The sequence below is a fragment of the Chrysemys picta genome, chromosome 1 (assembly GCF_011386835.1).
Source record: "Chrysemys picta bellii isolate R12L10 chromosome 1, ASM1138683v2, whole genome shotgun sequence".
NCBI classification, from domain to species: domain Eukaryota; kingdom Metazoa; phylum Chordata; order Testudines; family Emydidae; genus Chrysemys; species Chrysemys picta.
In genome coordinates this window covers 157776096-157797752 of record NC_088791.1, presented here as the reverse complement: position 1 = coordinate 157797752, position 21657 = coordinate 157776096, and the positions used below count along the sequence as shown (strand labels likewise).

Here is a 21657-nt window from a genome sequence, read left to right as displayed (position 1 = left end):
TTCTATTCCTTTGTGTTACTCCATGTCATCTTAATAAGTGAGGCAACATAACTCAAAATAACAAGGTAAGCCATGTGAGGACCTAAAATCTGATGCCTGGCAATGATTCAGATAGTGAGAATTTAGTCCAAATTTATTTTTGTGAAGGCAGGAAGGAATTAAATAAACATCCCAAATCTCTGCGCATTCACAGATACCATGATTTATGGTTACCATAACAGTGCGATTCAAAAAGCTGAGCTCATCTCTAACACATACTAAACTGATAAACTGAAAATAATGTCCAAGAATCAGTGGAATACTTCAGTTTTTCTTGTAGAACAAAATTGTTTTACCCATGAAGCAACTTTTTTCTTCCATAAGCTCTTTGCTCTCTTGTAACTGTCAACATTTCTTCCAGCAGCAACAAGTGAACCTACTCTGGAATCTTTCTCACCTAAAACTTCTAGTCCTCTTGAATGGCCAAGAGAAACATTGGGTAATGTTGTTGTTTTCACAGTGAATGGTCACACTGTGTCTGTTTAATCAGAGAACATCCCATCCCACATGAATGCATTTCTTCCATAAAATCATTTCATGCATTGAATCATTAACCTTTATCCTACTTCTAGATTCTTGTTTTTCCTGTGTCACCAAAGACACTAACACCTTTTGATTCACTTCTCTGTAGGAATGTAGTTGATGCTAGTGATACTATTCTTAAAACAGTAAAACTATCAGCTATGAAACTTGCATGGAGAGCTCCATCATCCTTTTATCGTCTATCTCCCTCATGTCTATGTTTTTAATTGTTAAAATTGTAGCCATCTTTGGAACATTGACTTTATTTCTGATTAATGCACAACAATTTAATCCTCCATCTCTGACCCTCTTTTGACTGCCGATGTCCTTGGCTGGCTTTCACGTTCCATACTGAATTTCTTCTTCATTGCAAACTTGTGGCATGTGCAGTTTCTTAAACGATTCCTGAAGTAGTTAGTTATAAACCAAGCTCTTTCTTTCAGCTCCAAATGAAGCACCACTTATTCCTTCTAAACTGAAACCATCTCCTCTTCCAGAAGTGCAGCATGTGAAACCTGGTAATTAAGTAGTCCATTTATACAATTCAATATATCAGGAAGATACTTTAAAAAATATCCTATGGTGTTGCTACAAAGGAAGCAAACAGAATACAGGCATCTGATCCATACCGAGCAAGACTCAAGATCATCAGACTATTGAACATGAGTTTGGTGATAAAATGCAAAGAATTTTCAAAATTTCATAGCTTACTTTTTGCTTGTGTTTTTAACTATATTTTTAACTTCTGCCTTGCTGTGTACAATTATGAGGTACATACAACACATCGCTAGTCCCAGCACAATGTTGATGCCTCATACATTCTACTCATTTGCTTCCAGGATGTCATGATGGGGGAGCTTCCTTTCAGTGAAAATAGCTGTGATTGACAGAAGGGGAGCCCCTTACGAGGTCCATAGTTGTGTGCTGGATCTTGCCGTATGATCTTGATGACATAACCAGTGTCTTGTGGTACTATTTTTTTCTGCTCCTTTGATCAGAAACAATTGGATCCCTGTCACAGTTCTATTCAAGGTCAAAAGAGGGGAGTGCCTACGATCCAAGTACTGGTGATCATATGTTACCAGATGTTCAACAATCCAATCTATGTTCTATTATTTTGTATACTTAATGTTATATTAAAAAAGGAACGTAGGAAATACTAGATGAGCTCTTTTAAACCTCCCACATCTTTAACTTATTACTGATGTTCTTTATTGTACTATTCAATTATGCTTGGATTCTTTTTATTTTATAGCACAAAAGCCACCACTTTTGGAGCATAGTACACCTAAAGCTTCAAAGACTATTGAAAGGCCAAAGACGACACTAGGTAACAAATGTTTCAGTAGCTGTGTGTCAATCTGTATTTCTGTTCAAGCCATCATTAGAATTCCATCACTGAAGACCATTTCATACTATCACTGCTAATCATGCCAACTTCATTCTGTTTCTGGATCTATCTCTTTTATACAGGAGAGTTGTTAGGAGAGAAATACTGTAAGAACAGACCCAAACTCACATTCATGAGCTTAGTTTCATTTCTAAATTGAGTTTGTCCACAGAATAGTGGTTTTTATCAATGTTATTGAAGGATAAAATATCTGCCCTTGAATAAATTCAATAGGAGGCACATGTGCATCTCTGTAAACAGAATTTGCCTTCATTGTTTGAGAATTGTTGAGATCACACACAAAAAGACAACCACCCACTCACCTCCAGTGTATGTCAAAAGTAACTATTGACAGACTAAGTGCAAAGGTGGGTAAGGAGACTTTCTCAAAGGAAAGTTTTGGATTTTTTCTTTATATTAAAAAAAACCTAATCTTCTCTAAGGAGATCTATTTGTGGCACTAGAAATATTCATTAGTCTTTATCCTGCTTCTAGGTATCTGTCATATAGTCCTTTAGGCTTGAAAACCTCTTCTCAGTGAATTCACATATACTTCTTCATAGGAGTTCATTGCCACTCTGTTTATGGCAATGAAGCTCTTCCTCCTGAATCTATCTTGGAAGCAGCCTCATTATCTTGTTTTATAAAATAGGCAAAATTAATGGTCATGTCTTCTGAGGTACTGATTGGTCACCTTCAACTTTCACAGACTTTGCCTCCCAGCATAAGGCCTTAGGCTAGCATACAGACTGGCTAACTACAGTTTCAACCCCTGCAATTATGGGAAGACAGCTTCAGGGTTTGCAGAACTGCTTAGTCTTACCAATATTTCCCCCATTCCTACAATCAGTGCTGCTTTTTTATAAATAGAATCCAGGGGCTGCAGTTGTGAGATAATCCCACTTTTGCATGTTGTTCGTTTCGTGGCTTTCTACCTGTGCCAGAATCTTTCTCTTCTTGAATAGCTGAGAGTTCTAAGAATTCATGTTACCTTTTCAAACCTCATCTAGTTAAATTGGTCAGTTGCATAAAATTGATCGGCAACTCAGGAATATATACAATATAATATATATTATATATTTTAGACTTGTCTTGCAAAATTCAACTTCATAGCTTGCCCAGAATAATTTTTTGATGAACAAGTAAAACACAATTCGATATTTTAATTATTTAGCAATCGTTATAGTAAAGGGCAAATTAATCATTTTTGTACCTGGGCAAGTAAGTTTTCTTGACAGTTTTGCGAGGCCTTTGTTAAAACTGATTTTATTTCCAGAAGCCATTTTGAAGTATCGCTGCTTCACCACAGGCTTGAGGAATGTGATTCCATTTCTAAGGAAAAGAATTAAAAGAAAAATCTTATAATCTAGTCTGTTCTTTCAGCTCCCTGGGAAACAAAGTTTGTTCCTTCTACACCTAAACCATCTGCCAGACCCAAAATGCCACGAACTAAACCTGGTAATTACATTCCATGCCAAGCATTACAATAATTTATAACTTTTGGTAATTTAATGTATTTTGTTTTGAAGGCATCCTATGTGAAATTCAGCAGATTCAGTTCTCAGGAGGATTATGCAAAGTGTGGGTTTGCATCCCTTCAGTTACACTTGGAATGTTAATTTGGAAAAATAAAAAAAAGCTTGAAGCAAAACTTAGCTCAAATCACCGAGTTGCACAGGGCTTGGGGTTGGAATCAAGTTTTTACATGGTTTCCACCTGAAATCATGAATTGGCCAACGCTTGCTCAACAGGACCCCGGTTGGCCCATAAATTTAAAAGTCCCTTAATCAAAAGTCTCTTGCTTTGCTTTTGAGGATAGGTTATCAATCTGTACCATTTCAACTGTTGCTATAGGGTGAGTACAGATGCAGTGATAGTTAGCACGTGTTGAGGCTTATCAAAAATTGTAGAACTGTGAGGGGTGAAACTCAGGCCTGGAGATAAGCAGGTGGATACAAAATGAAGTCAGTCGAACTGCACCATGTTTTTACACCATGGTTGAATTTAACCTGTGATGTAGGTCAAAGGAAAGAAAATATCACATGCATCCCCAGACTTGCCTGGAGTTGCATGAACAAAGATAAAGCCATGAAAACATTTTAAAAATTCATGGTTTATAATGAAGTCATAAAGCTAAAAAGATACATAATTTTATAGTGTAATGAGATATTATTTAAACAGTATTGTAAGAGTCCGAGCAACATTATTATAATTCTTTCCAGTATTGCTAGTTAAATTACCTACTTCAAGACAAATAGTTCCCACTGAAGCTTGTTAACTTAGTGGTATTTAAGTCTTGGAATTGCATAAGTTATTATGAGCCAACTTTTTAAAACATTTTCGCTATAACTACAGCTCCTTAGAAAGGTTTTTGCACTGTTCAAAATTAACTCTTGTATCATTAAGACAATTTTGTCTATCTCTTCTAGAGATACTGCTACTTTCCATGTATGTGTCTCTAAATTCTTCCTTTTTCATCAGCAGAAAAAGCAATTCATTTGGAAAGCAATACACCTAAATTTTCTAACCCCCTTGAACTGCCAAGGACAACACTAGGTAATAATGTTTCCACAGTGCATGGTCACTTTGTTTTTCCATTTAACTACAGAGAAATCGGTATGATTGCATGTTTGTGCAAGTGTGTCTTGTCTATCATCTCTCTATTATTACTCTCGCTGATTAGTCCAGATGGGATCCTGAGAATAACTATCTATTCATCACTGAACTTTCAATGATTTGTCCCATCTTCCCTTCTCTATATAGATTATTGTGAATTCTGCATTTATTCCATAGGGATTCCCTTATTCAGATGTGACTACTTGAGGGATAAGGTACTATTCCATGTAAGAGGATCACAATCTGGCCTTTAGCCAGGAGGCATGATGCCCATGGATCAAGCTCCCATTAGTATCCCAATGTCACTAGAAATTGACCAAAAATTAGGACTTGTGCAATAGCAATGGTTGTCTTCTTTCCTTGAAGTTCAAATGCTTCTACACAAGATGCCTCAAATTAATGCAGACTCTGTGCACTGTGGCACTAACTTCCCAAAGAGCCAGGTCAGGTTACTGCATAAGTGCCTGAAGACCATTTGAAGCTATCATTGCTAATCCTGAAGCTCTATCCTATTTCTGGTAAGGTGTTTGTCTGTTGCCCTGGAGCTGATTTGAAAATGTAATAAAAAAACAAATTTCAATGGAAACCAAAAATTTCTGCAACAATGACTATTTTCCAACCAGCTCTACAAGCCACTGAAGATGTGCATCTTCATTCTTCATTGTGAAAACAATCTTTTATGGTATTTGGGGCAATAAAGATGTGTAGACTACACGAAAAGTGTGCTTTCTGCTAATCCCACCATAGTCAGCCGTTGTACTCACCTGTGTTAATCGCTTTTCTTCTTGCTAATGCTAGAACATTCTCCAGTTTCACAAAAGAACAGGAAGTTGGAGAGCTGCTTTTAGGAGGCACATTCTCCCTTGCACCCAACTACATAACAAGTTTGTTTTGCCTTCTCAATAGTCATTTTATACAGTGCTTTTCAATTTGTGAATATCCACATTGTGCCACTGTTGCCCAATGTAGACTTAGGCATGCACAAACTCTCTTTTGTGTCTTTCTGGTATAAACCCTGTGTTCTCCCAAGACCTTTCTGCATTACCACTTGTGGGATTTGGCAAACCTGGCATTGAGCTGTGGAGCTGCCTTGAAGAGCTGTGTTGATTGGGAGGCTGTACTAGAGATCACAGTCAAGGGTTACATCATCACCCTACTCTGTAGAAGAGAATGCAGTCCCCCAACCACCTCAGTTCCTTTCCCCCCAACAGCAGAGAGCAAATGGAACTCACCTTCATGCCTTCAGGTTAGCTCTTTCTTTAGTCTGTCTTATTATTTTTCTTGTAATTAGTGTAGTGTAGTATAGGATACCTTAACCCAGGCCTGCACAACTCGTAAAGCGGTGAGGGCCATATTACTCCAAAGAAAACAGCTAAGGCCAACCCCCTCCCCCCCAGCACCGCCTGCCCCGCGGAAACAAACCCTCCTACCCCAGCGCCGCCCCACCGAAACAGCAGTATTGAACCTCGGTAATATGTTATAGCAGGCCCCTAAGGTAGCATAATTAAGGTAAAAGAAAAATGTCTTTTTGCTAGAAGTAGAATAAGATCTTCCCCCCACTTTGTAATCAGTTGCCCTGTTGACTGAATGAGGTAGGCATGGAAGGCAGGCACCTCCAGACAGCTGCAACCCTTGGAGAGGGGATGGGAGCCAGACCAGATCAGTAGAACAGGTCAGCCACCGATTAGCCGCTCGCCTCCTCAGCCCTCCTCCCTGGGCTCGCCTACTCACCCCCTGCCACGGCCATCCCGCTCTCCTCCTGAGCCCCCCATTCCCTCCGGCTCGCCTACTTACCCCCCGCCACTGCCCGCCCGCTTGCCTCCTCAGTGCCCCCCCCCCCGGCTCGCCTACTCACTCCCCGCCACTGCCCGCCCACTCGCCTACTCAGCCCCCCTCCCTCACCCGCCGCTTGCCTACTCACCCCCCGCGGGCCGCACAGTGAGCCCACTCGGGCCGCATGTTGTGCAGGCCTACCTTAACCTAAACAGCTTGCTCTTATCCTGGGAGTCTCACCAGGACCACACAGAGCCCTGAAAGGGTTTCAAGTATTGCACCTCTTGCCCACTGGTCATACCAAGGATCCTACAGCCTGATACTAAATTGGGCGCATTGAGAGTACCGATACCAACCTCTGCTGAGATCCTCTTACACGGGACCCAAGATACACTTTGTCTCTCCAGTCTCAGCACTACCTTTGGTCACAAGGACAAGGTCACCAGGAGGTCCCATGACAGCTTCATGCCAAAGATGGTCTCAGATTACCACCTATCTCAATGTATTTTCCTTCCTGTGTTCTTCCCCAGGCCCCATAGGGATCACATCTCCATATTCAAAATATAAAAAGGACATTCTGGTTTTACATGGAAAAGACTGAGCTGTTTAAAAGTTCTAATGGGTTGTTTTTAGCCTAGGGGAGAGATGTCAGGGAGAACTTGTTACCAAACAGAGTGTTTCACCCTGGGATTAGGAGCTGTATAGAGCATTATTGCAACCAAGTACCCCTTGTTTAAAGACTTATGATAGCCACCATGGCATCCATGATGTGCCTTATATAGGTTCCCCTGGTGGAAATTTACAAAGTAGCAACTTGGAGTTTGGTGCACACTTCCACCAGACAGTACTCGTTGGATTTAGCATTGCGTTTTGATGTCCAGTTTGGGAGAGCAGATTACAGGCAACATTTATCTAAGAATTTGCCCACCATCATCATGTTTGCTAATCTGCCACAAGTGGGAATATGCAGAGGCCCTCAAAGGAGAAAAGAGAGGTTACTTCGCAGTAATTTTTGTTCTTTGAGAATTAGCTTTGTGTATTCACACTACCCAACCACCTTCCCTTCTACCTCAGAGTTCTGTATAACATTAGGTCTCCGGTTTAGGAAAAGGAATTGAGGCATCTGGCTGGGTGGATGCACTTCCTTATATAGAGTAGGGTGATGCCATCACCCTCACTTGAGCTATCACATGAACATACACCACAGTGGATGTGGTTTTCCAAGGCTGTTCTCCAGCTCAGTGCCAGGGGTTCCACATCCCATGATTGTGAATGTACAGATGTGACTCCCAAAGAGCAACAGTTACTGGTAAGTACTCTCTCCTTTCCTCAAAACTTTAGGATTACAATCTCCCCTCTTTCTTCCTTTCAGCGCCCAGTAAAACAAAACTAATTCCTTCCAAACCTAAAGTCTCTCTCCATCCAGAAGAACCCAAGACAAAACTGGGTAATTACAGTATGTTCTGCTATTATCATTTTGTTCCATATTGTTTGAACCATGCTGACTCATGACTACTTTTTTTTTTTTTTTGGACACGTGTCCATGGAAACTGTAGAAATCTGTTAGCATCATAAGCAGTCTTGCAAACTAAATCCTTTTTCTCCCACCCTTTATTTTGCTCTATTTTGCTTTGTTAGAATAACTACAGTGTTATTACATGGATCAGATTCTGACCAAATAAAGTAGCTAATTAATAAATAAGGAGAAAAAACTCTGAACACTGTCCCATTAAACTACAGGTTGGTAAACAGTGTTTAAAATAAAGATTTATGAATAGTTTCAGGTAGAAAAGCATCAAGTATGGCAAACTTTAACTATTATTATTTATAAGTTTGTAGATAACTGCCTCATCTTCATGAGTATGTTTGCAAATCTTGAAAGCTTCGTCAATTTCAAAAGGAAAGATCACTTGTCCAAAAAATCATAGTTGGAATGCATTATTCAGTATTCCTTCCTGTTTTAAAAGGTTTTTCATCTATTCAGGAAGGAGAAGCTGTGCCATGAGACATAAGTGATAAACCAAATGCTGCATAGAATCAAAAGAGAGCGTCCGCAAATTACTCAAAGTTTGATAGTTTGGATAAATAAAAGTATTCAATGAATACCTAGAAATAGTGAATACATTTGAAGAAAATGAAGATGGGTTAAAGAACAACTCGTGAATCAAAAAAGGGGCTACATTTTTAAAGAATATTATTCATAATAAATAAATCCACCAGCTCTATCTTTAAGTCCCTTTCTTTTTCAACAGTTTTGAAACTCTGTCCCTTGGGTAGGATGCTCAGTGGTTCTCGACTGTTGTAGGGTGTTTGGACGAGTGACGTGTGCCTTAGAAGTAGAACACACAGATCAATAGATAGGTCTGCTCTGTAGTTTTCATTCCTTTCCTTTCCTTTCACCTATTTAAAAAGAAAACGATCATTTTTTATTTATCCATTTATTTGTTTTCTAGCACCATAGATGGCTGGGTACTGTTCAGCCCCTGTCCCAAAGAGCTCTCAATTTAATCTAAGAAAAGTGGATCAACCATAAGGGGGGGGGAACATATGTATGAATCAGTACTTGAGCAAGATGCATAGTAACAAAAATATTTTAGCCCCTTGATTTATAACTGGACAGTATTAAACTATGATGTGTTTGAAATTGTATGTAAAGATTCATGGCAAATTTGGCATTGGCGAGAATTGGAGAAATTCTAGCTGTGATAAAACTGAAGCGTGTACACACACACACACACACACACACACACACACACAGTTTAACTGGGATGATAACGACTAATGCAAGATCTGAAATGAGGCATTTTCAGGTGGCCTGAAACAGACTTAGATTTCTTCCAATTATATTCCCTAGCTAACAATTTCAATCAGTTTAGTACTGGATTTGTAACTAATGAGGGTAAAAGATAATCTACTCTAACAGCAAAGTGGGAAGTGGAAGTAGGAAACCATACCCAGTTATTGAGACTGATTAAATCTACAGTGAGGGTAAAACCCTGGAGCCATTAAAGTCAGTGGTACCAGGATTTCATCTTGACAGTTCATTCATTAAGGACATGATCCTGCACTATTGAAGGCAACAGGAGCCCTTGCTTTCAGTGGGCCCAGGATCAGTATGCCACTTTTCTCTTTTGCTAGGTTTAACCTGATTGTTGTTTTGCAGCATATTAAGTAATACTTTCTATTTTGAGGTATTTACATGAGTTATCTTTATCTAGACATCATTATTATTTTGGTAGAAAATTCTCCTTTCTCTTATAGAAATGAATCACAAGGTTTGAATCAGAATTTTGCATTTTGTCTTCTACAGTATAACTTGTCACTTTCATATTTGAATTCCCTAAATAGTTAGTTTTTTTGGGAATGGATGGGACAGGGTTTAAAGTTTCAGTAAGACTGAGAAGATGGTCTGAGAAAGACTCAGAAAAAGTAACAAGACACATTCCCTTTAAATAGATGTTAAATGTGATAACGTGCTGTGGGAGTGAAGGGGGATAGTGGGCCAGGATTTGGGGAGCTCTCTCCATGCTGCAGAGCCAGGCTCCACGTTGGCTTACTGTGTATCCCCATGCTAGTGAGTGTGTGGGGTGGAACAGTGGTAAGATGGATGAGAAGCGGGGATTGGGCCAGTGACTCCTGTACTGTGCAGTGTGAGAGGCTCAGGCCAGACGGCTATAGGAGAGTGGGAAAAGGCAGGTATATTAGCCCCAGGATAAGCAGGTCCCTTTTCCCCTGGTAATTGAACAGGGGTTACTCCAGGTTAATTAGGACACCTGGAGCCAATCAAGGGCCTGCCAGAACCTGTTGAAAGCCTCCCCTCCAGTCAGATAGGTGCACGCAATAGGAGCTGTGGGGAGCAGGCGTGCTACTGGGAGACCTCACAGGTACAGAGGTGGAGAGCAAGGGAACCCTGCCCAACAGGGCATACAGCCCTTCTGGGCCCCAGAGATTTGCGTGGAAGAGGGGAGTTACTGAACTGGGTATCTAACCTGCCATCACTACGCCCAAAGGAGCTACCAGAGACTAAGAGGCTCCCCTCCCACTCCCTTGTCAGGAAGGCCGGGAGAAACACTTGCTCAGACGAGGTGGGGAAAATTCCCCAGGGAGAGAGGAATCGCACATCCCGCCGCTAAGAGGAAGTGCAGAACCCACCAAGGTGGAGAAGGAGCTCTGCCACAGCAGGTGTACAGAAAGGAACAGTAGCTGCTGCAGAATGATGTAACTTATACTCAGACTCCTGGGCTAAATGATTACTCTCCATCCAGGTCCCCATGCCAAGTCTGGCTATTCAGCTTGGTGAGGTGGAAGGAGGATTTAGTCCTACAGTGTTTTAATCTAGTTTGCGACCGACATATTCCTTTTGGCTGGCTTCAAATATTCAGAACTAAACTAATTGAAGGGAAGCAAAACAAATGTGTTAGTTGTAAAATATATACTAAAAAGGGCCTGAAAGAGAAAAGTTTGGTTTTGCTTGTCCCATCAGTGTCCTACAGAGCTTGCCATCCTGCTCCATTTGAAGAAATTTTTGACAGTAAATGATCGAACCCTGTTACATTAAAGCATTGGTTACCAAATATTTTCGGCTATTATAAAGAGATCAGCTGTGTGTTAGCCCACAATGCACTTAAGCTGTTCCAGACTGAAAATCTACAGAGGCACAAGATGCGGCGGGTGGGTGGGTGGGGAACGTATTGTTCATATTTGAACAATACGTGGGCATCAGCAATGGACAAAAACTTTCCCAAAAGCATCACTGTTAAGATAGGGTTTGAGTCATCCTGTAGAGTATTTGTCCCAAAATCTTGATGTCCAAGTATGCATATCAGACACTGGGCAGCAGTTTAAAAGGTATAGATCTGTCTTCATCTCTCTCAAGATAATGTCCTTTACTCCAGCAGCAACCAGGAAACCTGTTCCGGTGCCAGTCACTAATAAGATTTCTTCTATTACTGCTACTACTAAGACTCTTGAACATCCGAAATCTACAATGGGTAATGATATTAATCTTCTTCCTTAGTGAATTGTCAGCTCTTCACTTTTCCTTTTCATCAAGGAGGAATTTTTCATCTTCTAAAAGGGCATTTCATGCTTCCATATTCATAACTAATCACTGAATTTCACTTTGCTTTTAGATACGAGTTGGTTTGGTGCTGCCATCTCCTCTTCTGCTGTTCATCTTTCCTTTTGCTTTTCTTTGTAGGAATTTGGTTTCATTGTACTGAAGCTGTGACTTGGGAAATGATCATGAAGAAATCCCATCCTGTGTTCATATGTGCCCAGGATGTGTCCAAGAGCTTTTTCTTGTACTTGTTAAGGGTGAAATCTTATTCCCATTTAAACCAGTGGCAGAAATCCCATTGACTGCAGTGGCAGCAATATTGAATCCTAAATGATTAATAAAAATAGTCCTCAGTACCTCAGATTAGGCAACAGTGACATGTCATAATGAGTAATGAACAAATTAAGTGCAAGAATCATAAAACCAAGCTGAGCAATTCTGATACTTTACCCAAGAAGGAGTCGATTTTCCTTTAGTTGACTGGAGACCTCATTCATGACAGTTATGCAATAAAGATGAAATTCACTGTTGTGCAAAAGATCCACACAAGGCCTTATGTATCTCTCAAGTTCCACTAAAATCCTTGTACTAGGGTTTAAGTGCTATTTGAATTATATATAGACCTGGTGCAGGCCCTCTGGACGGGGTGTATTTTCCCAGTGGAAGCATAATCATATCCTAGTGCATTATAGGTTTCATTTATGTGCAGGCCTGGAATAAAACTTACAACAAGATACAAATGTATCTGAACCAATTCAGATCCAGATTTCAAAGACCAGAAAGTTTGCAGGTTGTCCGGGCTTGTATTTTTAATTGCTTTCTTGAGGTCTAGTTGTGAAATTCCAATCCAGTTCTGGGTTTGGATTCAAAACCTCCCAAGATTCTGGGGACATTCAGATCTTTATATATAGAGAGAGTTCAGCTCTGATATTTGGCTTGGGATCTGGATTTGGATTCAGAATTTCAGTTCAGGCCTATTTCTATTCTAATTTCAGTTTAACAAATTAAACATCTTGCAGGAATTAAACAGAGGTGATATTGGGGTTTTATTTCCCAAGTAATAATGCTGTCATCATGTCAAGGCTCTATACATCAAAATGTCCCAAGTGCCACTTGTGACAACAATTGCAGCAATATAAGAATGACGTAGTTAGTTTTGGGATAGATAATACTTAGTGCTTTACATATTTAAGCCATTTTACAAACATTAATGAAGATGTGTGCCCTGTGTATCCTGTGATTTCTCAGCTTTGGTGTTCGCTGCAGAATCTACCCCAGGCAGTAGATTCTGTAGAATCTAACCTTTCATTACATTAATGAAATTTGTTTCTAGCCTTTGTGGCTTTGAAGAAAATCTTGGGAAAATTATGAGAACGTAAAACCAATGCCGTGTTATCTTACTGAGGTCCTGCTTATGTTGGAAATATTTAAGGTGTAGCAACAATGGTGCAAACTGCCAGTGTAGATGTGTTACACTGGGTGCAGGATGCATTTTACATTGACATAGCATAGCTACTTCAGGGTCTGCACTGATGCAGATATTCCCAATATAGACAGGTCCTTAGTCTGCAGACACCCTAAAACAACAACTCTGAGAGGTGCAGACTACCCAGTTTGCCGTGCTAGGCAATGACTGGAACTTGAATATGATAACTTAAATGGCTACTGTAACTATTTCACTGATGTTCATTTAGTAGAAACATCCGACTAATGTGCTCATCACACAATCACAAACTACCTCCCATGCTTCCACTGCTGCCAGAGGCCCTAATTGCCACCTACCCAGTTGCCAAAATTTCCAGCTTCCTACCTGGCATTGTCAGTAGCAATGTCTTTGGTGTATCAAAACTGAAAAAGTGTGGACTGCCTAAAATTTGAATTTAATCTCAAAATAAATAACTCGGCAACTTCTGTATTGACTGTATTAGTCTTTTTCATATTGAATTCATTAAACCCATCAATTCTGTAATTTAAAAGAAGTTCCTGCAAAATTTCCTGTCTGCAACACCAGAGTGCCACAGAATCCGGGAACTTTGCCACAAAATTTAGGTCCAGCTTACCACAAGAGTACAGGACTTGGATGAAGAGAGTTTTGATTGGTTGGTGGCAAGATAAGTTTATAATAGAGATGGGAACTCCTTGTTTTGGCAGAGGGCTAGGCATTCCTGCTGTTTTTGTCTAGCTACTCTGAACATTTAACTGCGATACTTCCCTCTCACCTTTTAAAAAAAAAAACATGCATGTTAACTACAGTCTAATTTTTGGAGTCTTTTAAGTTATTGTTGCTCCAGAGTAGTCTTCAAGTCGATGCTTTCTGTGGTCTGAATAATGATGCATGCAGTAATTCAGTTATGAACTGGGCTTTTTTTTCTTTCAGTTTCATATGAACCACAACACATTCCTTCCAAACCTAAAGCATCTGCCAGTGCCATGCCAGAAATGCCACATAGTAAACCTGGTACAGTAACTATTTTTCTGTAATTCACTACTTGAACTTGGAGTAACCTTTTAGCCAAACTCAGTGGCATTGCTGCAAAGAGTTTAACCTGGATTTTGGGCACATGTGAAAATGAGTTTGTTTTGAGTCATTTAGTGGTTGCCCAACCATCCTAAAGTTTTAAAGGTGTACATTTTATAACATATATGTCATGTTAAAAACCTGATTCTTTTGAACAAGAAATAATTGTGCTTAAAGATTTCAGCAAGCCTACTTTTATTAATCATATACACATTTAAAATCATATTTAAAAGACAGCAAGCATTGAAACACAGTTTCTGTAATGAGAATTGTACATTCCATATACAGAACATTACTCCATTTTCAAATTTAGGGTTCCAACTAGTTTTCTGGATGTTGCAAAATTTGCTACAGAAACTAAGCTTCTGTTTAAAAAAAAACAAATAACGATTCTAGTGATGTGGAAAGCTTGAATGTAATTAGCCGGAGATGTAACTGAGTATTGAATTTATAGCACTGGGGAATATGCACTTAATGGAATTCTTAGTATGAGTGTGTGTGTGTGTGTGTGTGTGTGTGTGTGTGTGTGTGTGTGTTTAAAATAAACACAAATTCTCACATCCAGACTAAGAGAGTGCTGTCTGTTGCACTACATCTTTGCAACGTCAAGTCTCATTGGAAGTATTCTTCTTTTAAAACTGCCTGTCTTTAACTGTGCAGATTATGTTCAAGGAAGCACACTGATCTATTTTTAAAAGAAACCTCTGCTGTCTAAAACCACTCTCAGCAAAGTGCTTAGGCATGGATTTAAGTCCGACACTATTCAACAAAGCACTTACATTCCTGCTTAAGTGCTTTGCTGACTCAGGGCTTAATAGTCTTCATTTAAATTCATTTTTATTCTAACAGCAAAAAGTCCAGCCACTCCAGAAGCTATATATAAAATTTCTTCTAATGACCTTGAGTAGCCCAAGGCAACAGTTTTTTCTTTAAAGACCTTAAAGACTAACAGATTTATTTGGGCATAAGCTTTCGTGGGTAAAAAACCTCACTTCTTCAGATGCATGGACTGAAAGTTACAGATGCATACATTATATAATGACACATGACGTTTTGTCTTTACATTTTATGATAGGTACCTTGCTTTTAGCTTCCAATTTAGAAACTATAATTTTGCTCCAGAAGATCATCTTATCCCAACTCTTCGATGGTTTCTGTGAGCAAAGAGCTTATCTGCTACTTTTATTCTCAAGTCCAATAAGCTTCTGTTGTTAAACCTGCAGTTGCAATTTTCTACTTAGTGGGTTGTTGATATTAATTATAGTTTTCCAGTTTTGCATTGTAGTGCTGTTTCTTCACTGCAGGCATATGGTGTTTTGGGGATAAACACACTTTTACACCCTAATGTTTAAATGCTGATAGTTATAAACCAAATTTTTGTTTCAGAATCCAGTGAAATACATTTTACACCTTTGAAGCCCAAATCATCTACTGAACCTAAAATGCCTCAATCTAAACCTGGTAAATATCTTTATTTTTGAAATGTGGTACATTGAGGCTCAATATTACCCTAGTTAATGGCAAAATATCAACTGTAGTGGCTCAGGAGACTGTACTTTTCTTCTTACAGTGCACCTTGTCCAGAAATTGCAGATACAGGCGCCAATTTCACTGTCTAGGATCTATGTCGGAAGGACGACATTTTTATGTTGTCTACCCCTGGCCTAGAGTATATAACAAGCAAATTAGAAAGAATGGTGAATAACTGTCGGATTTAGTGTCTGGCCATTTTTTGATAGGAAAAAATAATGCTCTGTAATGTTTTAGTTCCCATAGTGGTGGTGTTTAGTTCTCAGCAAGATTACCACCACCAATAGAAGACTCAGAAATGCCAATTTTCAATCAAAAGCATTTCAAATATAGATTATGGTTATATCTATGACAAGAAATTATTTTCGTTACATGAATTTTTAGAAGACCATGTGAGGAAAATTGATACAACTTTCTTTTAAGATTAAGAGCCAAATTCTGCCTTCAAATACGTGAATCCATTTCTTATTGCAGTCATTGGGAACACCACCGGCTTATCTGAGGGCAGAATTTAGCCGCTGATTTACTGTTTTGGTCACCTCAGGGCTCGATTCAACACACTCGCACTTATGGGAGTAGTCCTTAGGCTCACAAATATAGCCATTGAAGTCAACTTCTATAATTAAGCATTTGCAGGGGGTTTCCCCATTGTCAGAAGCTCTCAAATTGCCTTACTACACAAGAGTATTTCTTACCCCTTTCAGAGTCACGGTCATTGCTGAATACAATATATGCCAACTTAATTGAATTTTTGTTGTCGGCAACATTGCAGGTATCACTTCTTATGTCTTAAACATGGTGCCAGAGTCAGGCTGTGACTCCTTAAGACGTTTAGAAATGTGGGGTTTTTTTTCTTTGTTTTTTTTCAGCTCCAACTGAAACACAGTTCATTCCTTCCAAACCTAACACGTCCCCAGAGCCAGAACTACCACATCCTAAACCTGGTAATTACCTGTTCATGCAACTGGTTCTAACAAAACCCCATTGATTTAATGTGCTTCCTTTACTTTGCTGTCAGGAGTTCGTTATAGACTCTGTCGTCTGATACTTGAAGGTTGTGACTATTTGAAGGTTGGTAAAATTTGCTAAAGGTTGAGAGGAATTATTTATTGCTCCTGTGATATAAGTAGGATTAATAGGCTATAACTAGAGCCAACTGAATAATTCGTAGCAAATGATCTGTAGTAAATTGTTTGTTTTTTAATTTATTCAAAATTAGTTCCCGTTTTGCAGTATTTTTTCCTATGCTGTGGATTGATCATGATCAGTTTGCTAGGAATACTTGATACTCAGTGTTTGGAATTTGAGATGGTTTGATTAATGGTTATTGGTCACAAATCTCCTGGTGTTTCTGATTGGATGACTGTACTTCTTGTAGTCCCCGATTCAGTAAAGCTTTGTAAATACATGCTTAACTTCAACCACATGACTAGCCACTGGTGGAAGACTGAATTTCTTGAGGATAGAAGTAGTAGATTAGCAGAATTAGGAAATTTTACAGTCTTTGCCTTTCTGAGCCACACAACTTTGCCAAAGACTTCATTCCCAAATAAATAAATAAAATAAAATTAGTCTAGTGTAAGGCACATTATTTATGTGGAGAGTTTAAATCTAATTTTATCTCATTTCACTCACGTAATATATTTGTGTATACATACATGGATGTTTGGTAGTTGCAAATAATTTCCTTTTGGGTCTGATTTGATTGTTTAATTGCCTCTACTCTAAACCTTGGGGGTGTAGGAGCGTGGGAAACATGTCATCTTGTTGAGTCACACAGTGTACTACCCCATACTGGATTATACCACTTCCCATGAATGTGCAAACTGAACACTTGTTTCTGTGAAATTCCATGCAGTGAGATACAATAGCTTGAATGTTTGCAGAAAGCAAATACAAAAGGGGTATATGCACTGCTAAAGTTTTTTATTTTATTTTATCTTATTGCTGTATTCTTCCAGCTGCAGGTAAAAAAAAGAGAAAGGGAAAATTTAACATGAATATCAGGGAAGGCTTGCTGAGAATGAGATGTATTAGATAGTAGAATAGTCTACTAAAGAAAGTGGTGGAAGCACAATGGCTTGGGACTTTTAAAATTAGACTGGTTAATGCACTATAGAGTATTGTATTAACTGCAAGATGAAATGGATGACCTCTTAGATCTCTTCTATCTCTAACTTCTTTGATTCTTTGATTTTTACTATCTCAAAATTGAGAGTTTGTTTCATCCAGTTCATTCAATTTATTTATGGTAATGGTGTCTTCAAAGTTAATTGACCGCAATTTCTAAAAGTCAGAATAAGATATCCAAGGGTAATTTTGATTATACATGGCATTAGCACAGACCAGATTAGCATAATCTTTTACTTATTGCTTACCTAGGAAGTAGCTTTGATCATTTGAAAGAGTGTTCCATGCTTAGATTCTCATGCTGTTTCTGTTGTTTTGTTTCTGATGCAGTCCTGGAACACATTACACTTAGAATTGAACCACCAAGGTCAACAATAGGTAAAGAAATGTGTTTAGTGACCAGTCATGTTTGTTTTTCTTCTCTTCACAGAAAAACACGTTGTAGTTGTCATCTCATGTCACCAGTTTCTTTCCTTAAAATTCCTCTTTTTTTCTTAGATATGTCTGTCATTTGGCACTAAAGGCTTTTTAGGAATTTTGTTTACTACACAGGTGTATTATCTCCTTTTTAAGGCAATAAGGCTGTCAGTTCTGAAACATCTTTATCATAGTCATGTCTGTCTGCGCTTGCAACTTATTTTCCAACTTTTTTTTAAGATGGGCTTCAAAATGAGCAGGAATTTCATTTCCCTGCTTAAACAAATCTAGATACACTCATAATGCTGTATTTTTCTTTAAATTCCTTTGTACACCTGACTTTGTCTTCCCTGTTACCCGTAAAAGGATTTTGTTTCTCCATTGCAGGCTTGAAATGTGCCATGTCTGTGTGTTACACCTGGCATTAGACTCTGATTCCCGGATAATTTAATAATTTGTAACCCAGGTTCTCTCTTTCAGCTCCAAAAGAGACACGACGTGTTCCTTTGAAACCTAAAACATCACCCAAACCTCATGTGCCACAGACAAAACCTGGTAAATGATTTTCTGTGTCCTATTGAAGTTTATCTCTAAGCAGTTGTTTAATTATCGAAGTAATTGGAAATACACTCAGTATCATAGTGACAAGGTGCTGCTCTGCTGTAATGTGTTAGGTGTTTTGTTTGTTAGCCATTTATGGCAATAGCAGAAATTGACTAGCTTTTTATCATCATGCAGTAGGATAATAATAGCTCATGTTTAGACACATGCATGAGAATTAGAGTTACTCCTGATTTATAGTAGTGTAATTAAGAGGAAAATTTGACTCAATATTAAATAAAATCAAATTTTAAAAATGCATTAGTGTTCTGTGAGAGATGTTTTTGTATATTTCTTCAAACTCTGCTTTGCACTTTCAGAAAAGATGTTGCACAGCTTCTCTTGTATTTACCATTATTGTATGTCTTCTTATTATTCTTTTCTTTAAGAGCTAGTAAATTACCAAACATATAACTAATATTTGTTTAACTGGATTCACAATATCAATACATTATCATTCAGTATTCCAAGACACTGTATTCAGGATTTATACAGACAATCAATTAACTTGATTTCAATGGGGATAGTGTAAACAAAAAAAAGTCAATAATTACTATACTGTGGTATCCAAAATACCACTCTGTTTTGTTACACTAGTAATTTTCTATTGACACCATTCTGTGCTAACTGTTGGTAAACATGGATGACTTACTGATGATCACTTTAATCAAAGTGCCCACCCAAATGTTTGGATAGATTCTTTGTGCTACGTTACCATTCTCAAAAACAATAGTCACCATGTAGATAAGATCTCCTGGTATGAAAAATCTAACTCTTGCTGCTAAGTGATTTTTAAAATCATTGCAGCTGTTTGCAAAAGGCTGGCTTCAATCTCCAAGTTAAAACAAAACTCCTGATAAATTAGATACATAAGTTTTAACTGTATATTTTTCCCTTGTGGCCATTTTTCCGTTATTCTTATGTGAGTCTGATACTGAAAAACGGTGTATTAACTACCATCACAAAACTGAGATGTTTGTATTATCCTGTGTATGCACTTTAGAGTATGTTTCAGTTATTAATTCATCATAATTTCTACAAATATCAATAATATACTGAAAGTTATTTCTTAACTGACTTCTGTCAGTTTCAGCATTGTTTTCTGATTTTCTTGGGATTGCGTGCAAAGATCTCAAGAAATCATTTTATATTTAACCTTTTTGAATACCACACATAACGAGCAGTTATGGTGAGGAGGGGAAGCCACTTTTTTTATGCCATTGCATTTCTGTGGAGTAGAATACTATTGTTTACATGTCTATGCAGTAAAACAATAAAAAATCCTGTTTTATGTTTAAATGAATACTGGAACAGGGTATAACTTCAGAGTGGCCTTTGATGTTTGTATTGCACAATGCACAAATAATCACATATTTTAATAATATGGTACCCACAAGCAAGAGGCTCTGCAACACCAATTTTATATACAAGTTTCATATGAAAGGCACTTGTAAGGGAAGAGCTTCATACCACAGGCTCCAATTTCTGGGTATATGACTGAGATAAATTTCAATCATCTTTCTTTTTAAAGACCATTAAAAAAGATGGAAAAATTAGCGCACATTTAAGGGCTAGGTTCTGTCCTCAGCTGTTTAGATTTGTTCGAGCATAATGGTTCTTGAATATTGACTAATTGCTGACAGACAAATGAAAGCATAGTTGTTATTTAGACATAAATAAAGTTTACTTTAAATAGAATTATTCTCTTCTATTTTGATTTTCATTGTTATTTTTATGTTTTATTTGTTTTTGATACAGCCCCGGAAGCAGCTACATTTAGAACTCAACAACCAAAGACACCATTAGGTAATGATGTTAACTATGGGGATGGTCATATTTCCTTTTCCTTCTCATTAGAGATGTAGGCATGGTAGGCTCTTGCTCAATGGGCTCATCTATCATCACTTTTCATGATTAAACAGTCTTTTTTTTTCCTTTGTCATTTTCATATCCACCTTTGCATATTTTCCTTTATAGGAATGTAGTTTAATTTGTTTGCTCTCTAGAGCATCCAGAAATACTCCATCTTTGTGAAGCCACGTTTGTTTGTGTTTTCAATTTCTCTAATGTCCCTTGTTTTTTTCCTGGGCTCAACCTCAGTGAGTAATCCCACCTAGTTGATTTCAATACAGATACTGTCCAACAACACAACTTTTTCTTTGAAATTCCTTTGAACACCTGACTTTCATTCATGTTCAGGTGTACGTGGTGTCAGGCTCAGATTCCTGGATAATGATTTTAATGCTTGAGTTCTTTATTTCAGCTCCAAAAGAGGCACGGCGTGTTCCTTCCAAACCTAAAACATCACCAAGCCCAGATGTGCCACAAACCAAACCTGGTAAATACATCAGTGTTTTGTATCTCATACTGAGGTACTCCATGACTTTTGTGACAGGGTCGGGCCAGATGGCTACAGGAAAGTGATCCTATTGGGATCCAGGAAATGGATCTCCCCCCACCCACCCCCAGTCTAAGGGAGGGATCCACAGGACCTGGAGACCAAAAAATTACGGGGGACATACAGGAGAGTGATAGAAGGCAGATATATTAGCCCCAGTTTAAGCAGGTCCCTTTTGCCTGGGTAAGGTAACAGAGGCAGTTCCAGAACAATCAGGAACTTGCTGGAACCAATTAAGGCAGACAGGCTAATTAGGGCACCTGGAGCCAATTAAGAAGCTGCTAGAATCAATTAAGACAGGCAGGCTAATCAGGGCACCTGGTTTAAAAAGGACCTCACTGCAGTCAGTGAGGGGCACGCAAGGAGCTGAGAGTGAGAGGGTGTGCTGCTGGAGGACTGAGGAGTACAAACGCTATCTGGCATCAGGAGGAAGGTCCTGTGGTGAGGATACAGAAGATGTTGGGAGGAGGCAATGGGGAAGTAGCCCAGGGAGTTGTAGCTGTCACACAGGTGTTACAGGAAACACTGGTTTCAGAGTAGCAGCCGTGTTAGTCTGTATCCGCAAAAAGAAGAACAGGAGTACTTGTGGCACCTTAGAGACTAACAAATTTATTAGAGCATAAGCTTTCGTGGACTACAGCCCACTTCCGAAGAAGGTGCCACAA

At 38.7% G+C, this 21657-nt stretch overlaps 1 protein-coding gene across 50 annotated transcripts in view; it reads left to right on the top strand.

Moving 5' to 3' along the window:
• Positions 1–21657, top strand: part of ABI3BP (ABI family member 3 binding protein) — a 403542-nt gene that overhangs the window by 277217 nt on the left and 104668 nt on the right. For 18 of the 50 annotated variants that reach the window (XM_065587762.1, XM_065587775.1, XM_024101205.2 and 15 more), the window contains 14 exons: positions 401–478; positions 1005–1079; positions 1817–1891; positions 3335–3409; positions 4433–4507; positions 7713–7796; positions 11236–11331; positions 13777–13857; positions 15304–15378; positions 16317–16391; positions 17908–17955; positions 18475–18549; positions 20353–20400; positions 20858–20932. In XM_065587762.1, coding sequence (XP_065443834.1) covers positions 401–478; positions 1005–1079; positions 1817–1891; positions 3335–3409; positions 4433–4507; positions 7713–7796; positions 11236–11331; positions 13777–13857; positions 15304–15378; positions 16317–16391; positions 17908–17955; positions 18475–18549; positions 20353–20400; positions 20858–20932 — 1035 coding nt within the window. The remainder of the gene's footprint in view (positions 1–400; positions 479–1004; positions 1080–1816; positions 1892–3334; positions 3410–4432; positions 4508–7712; positions 7797–11235; positions 11332–13776; positions 13858–15303; positions 15379–16316; positions 16392–17907; positions 17956–18474; positions 18550–20352; positions 20401–20857; positions 20933–21657) is intronic. The other 32 variants (XM_065587842.1, XM_065587807.1, XM_065587772.1 and 29 more) reach the window with 23 other exon arrangements.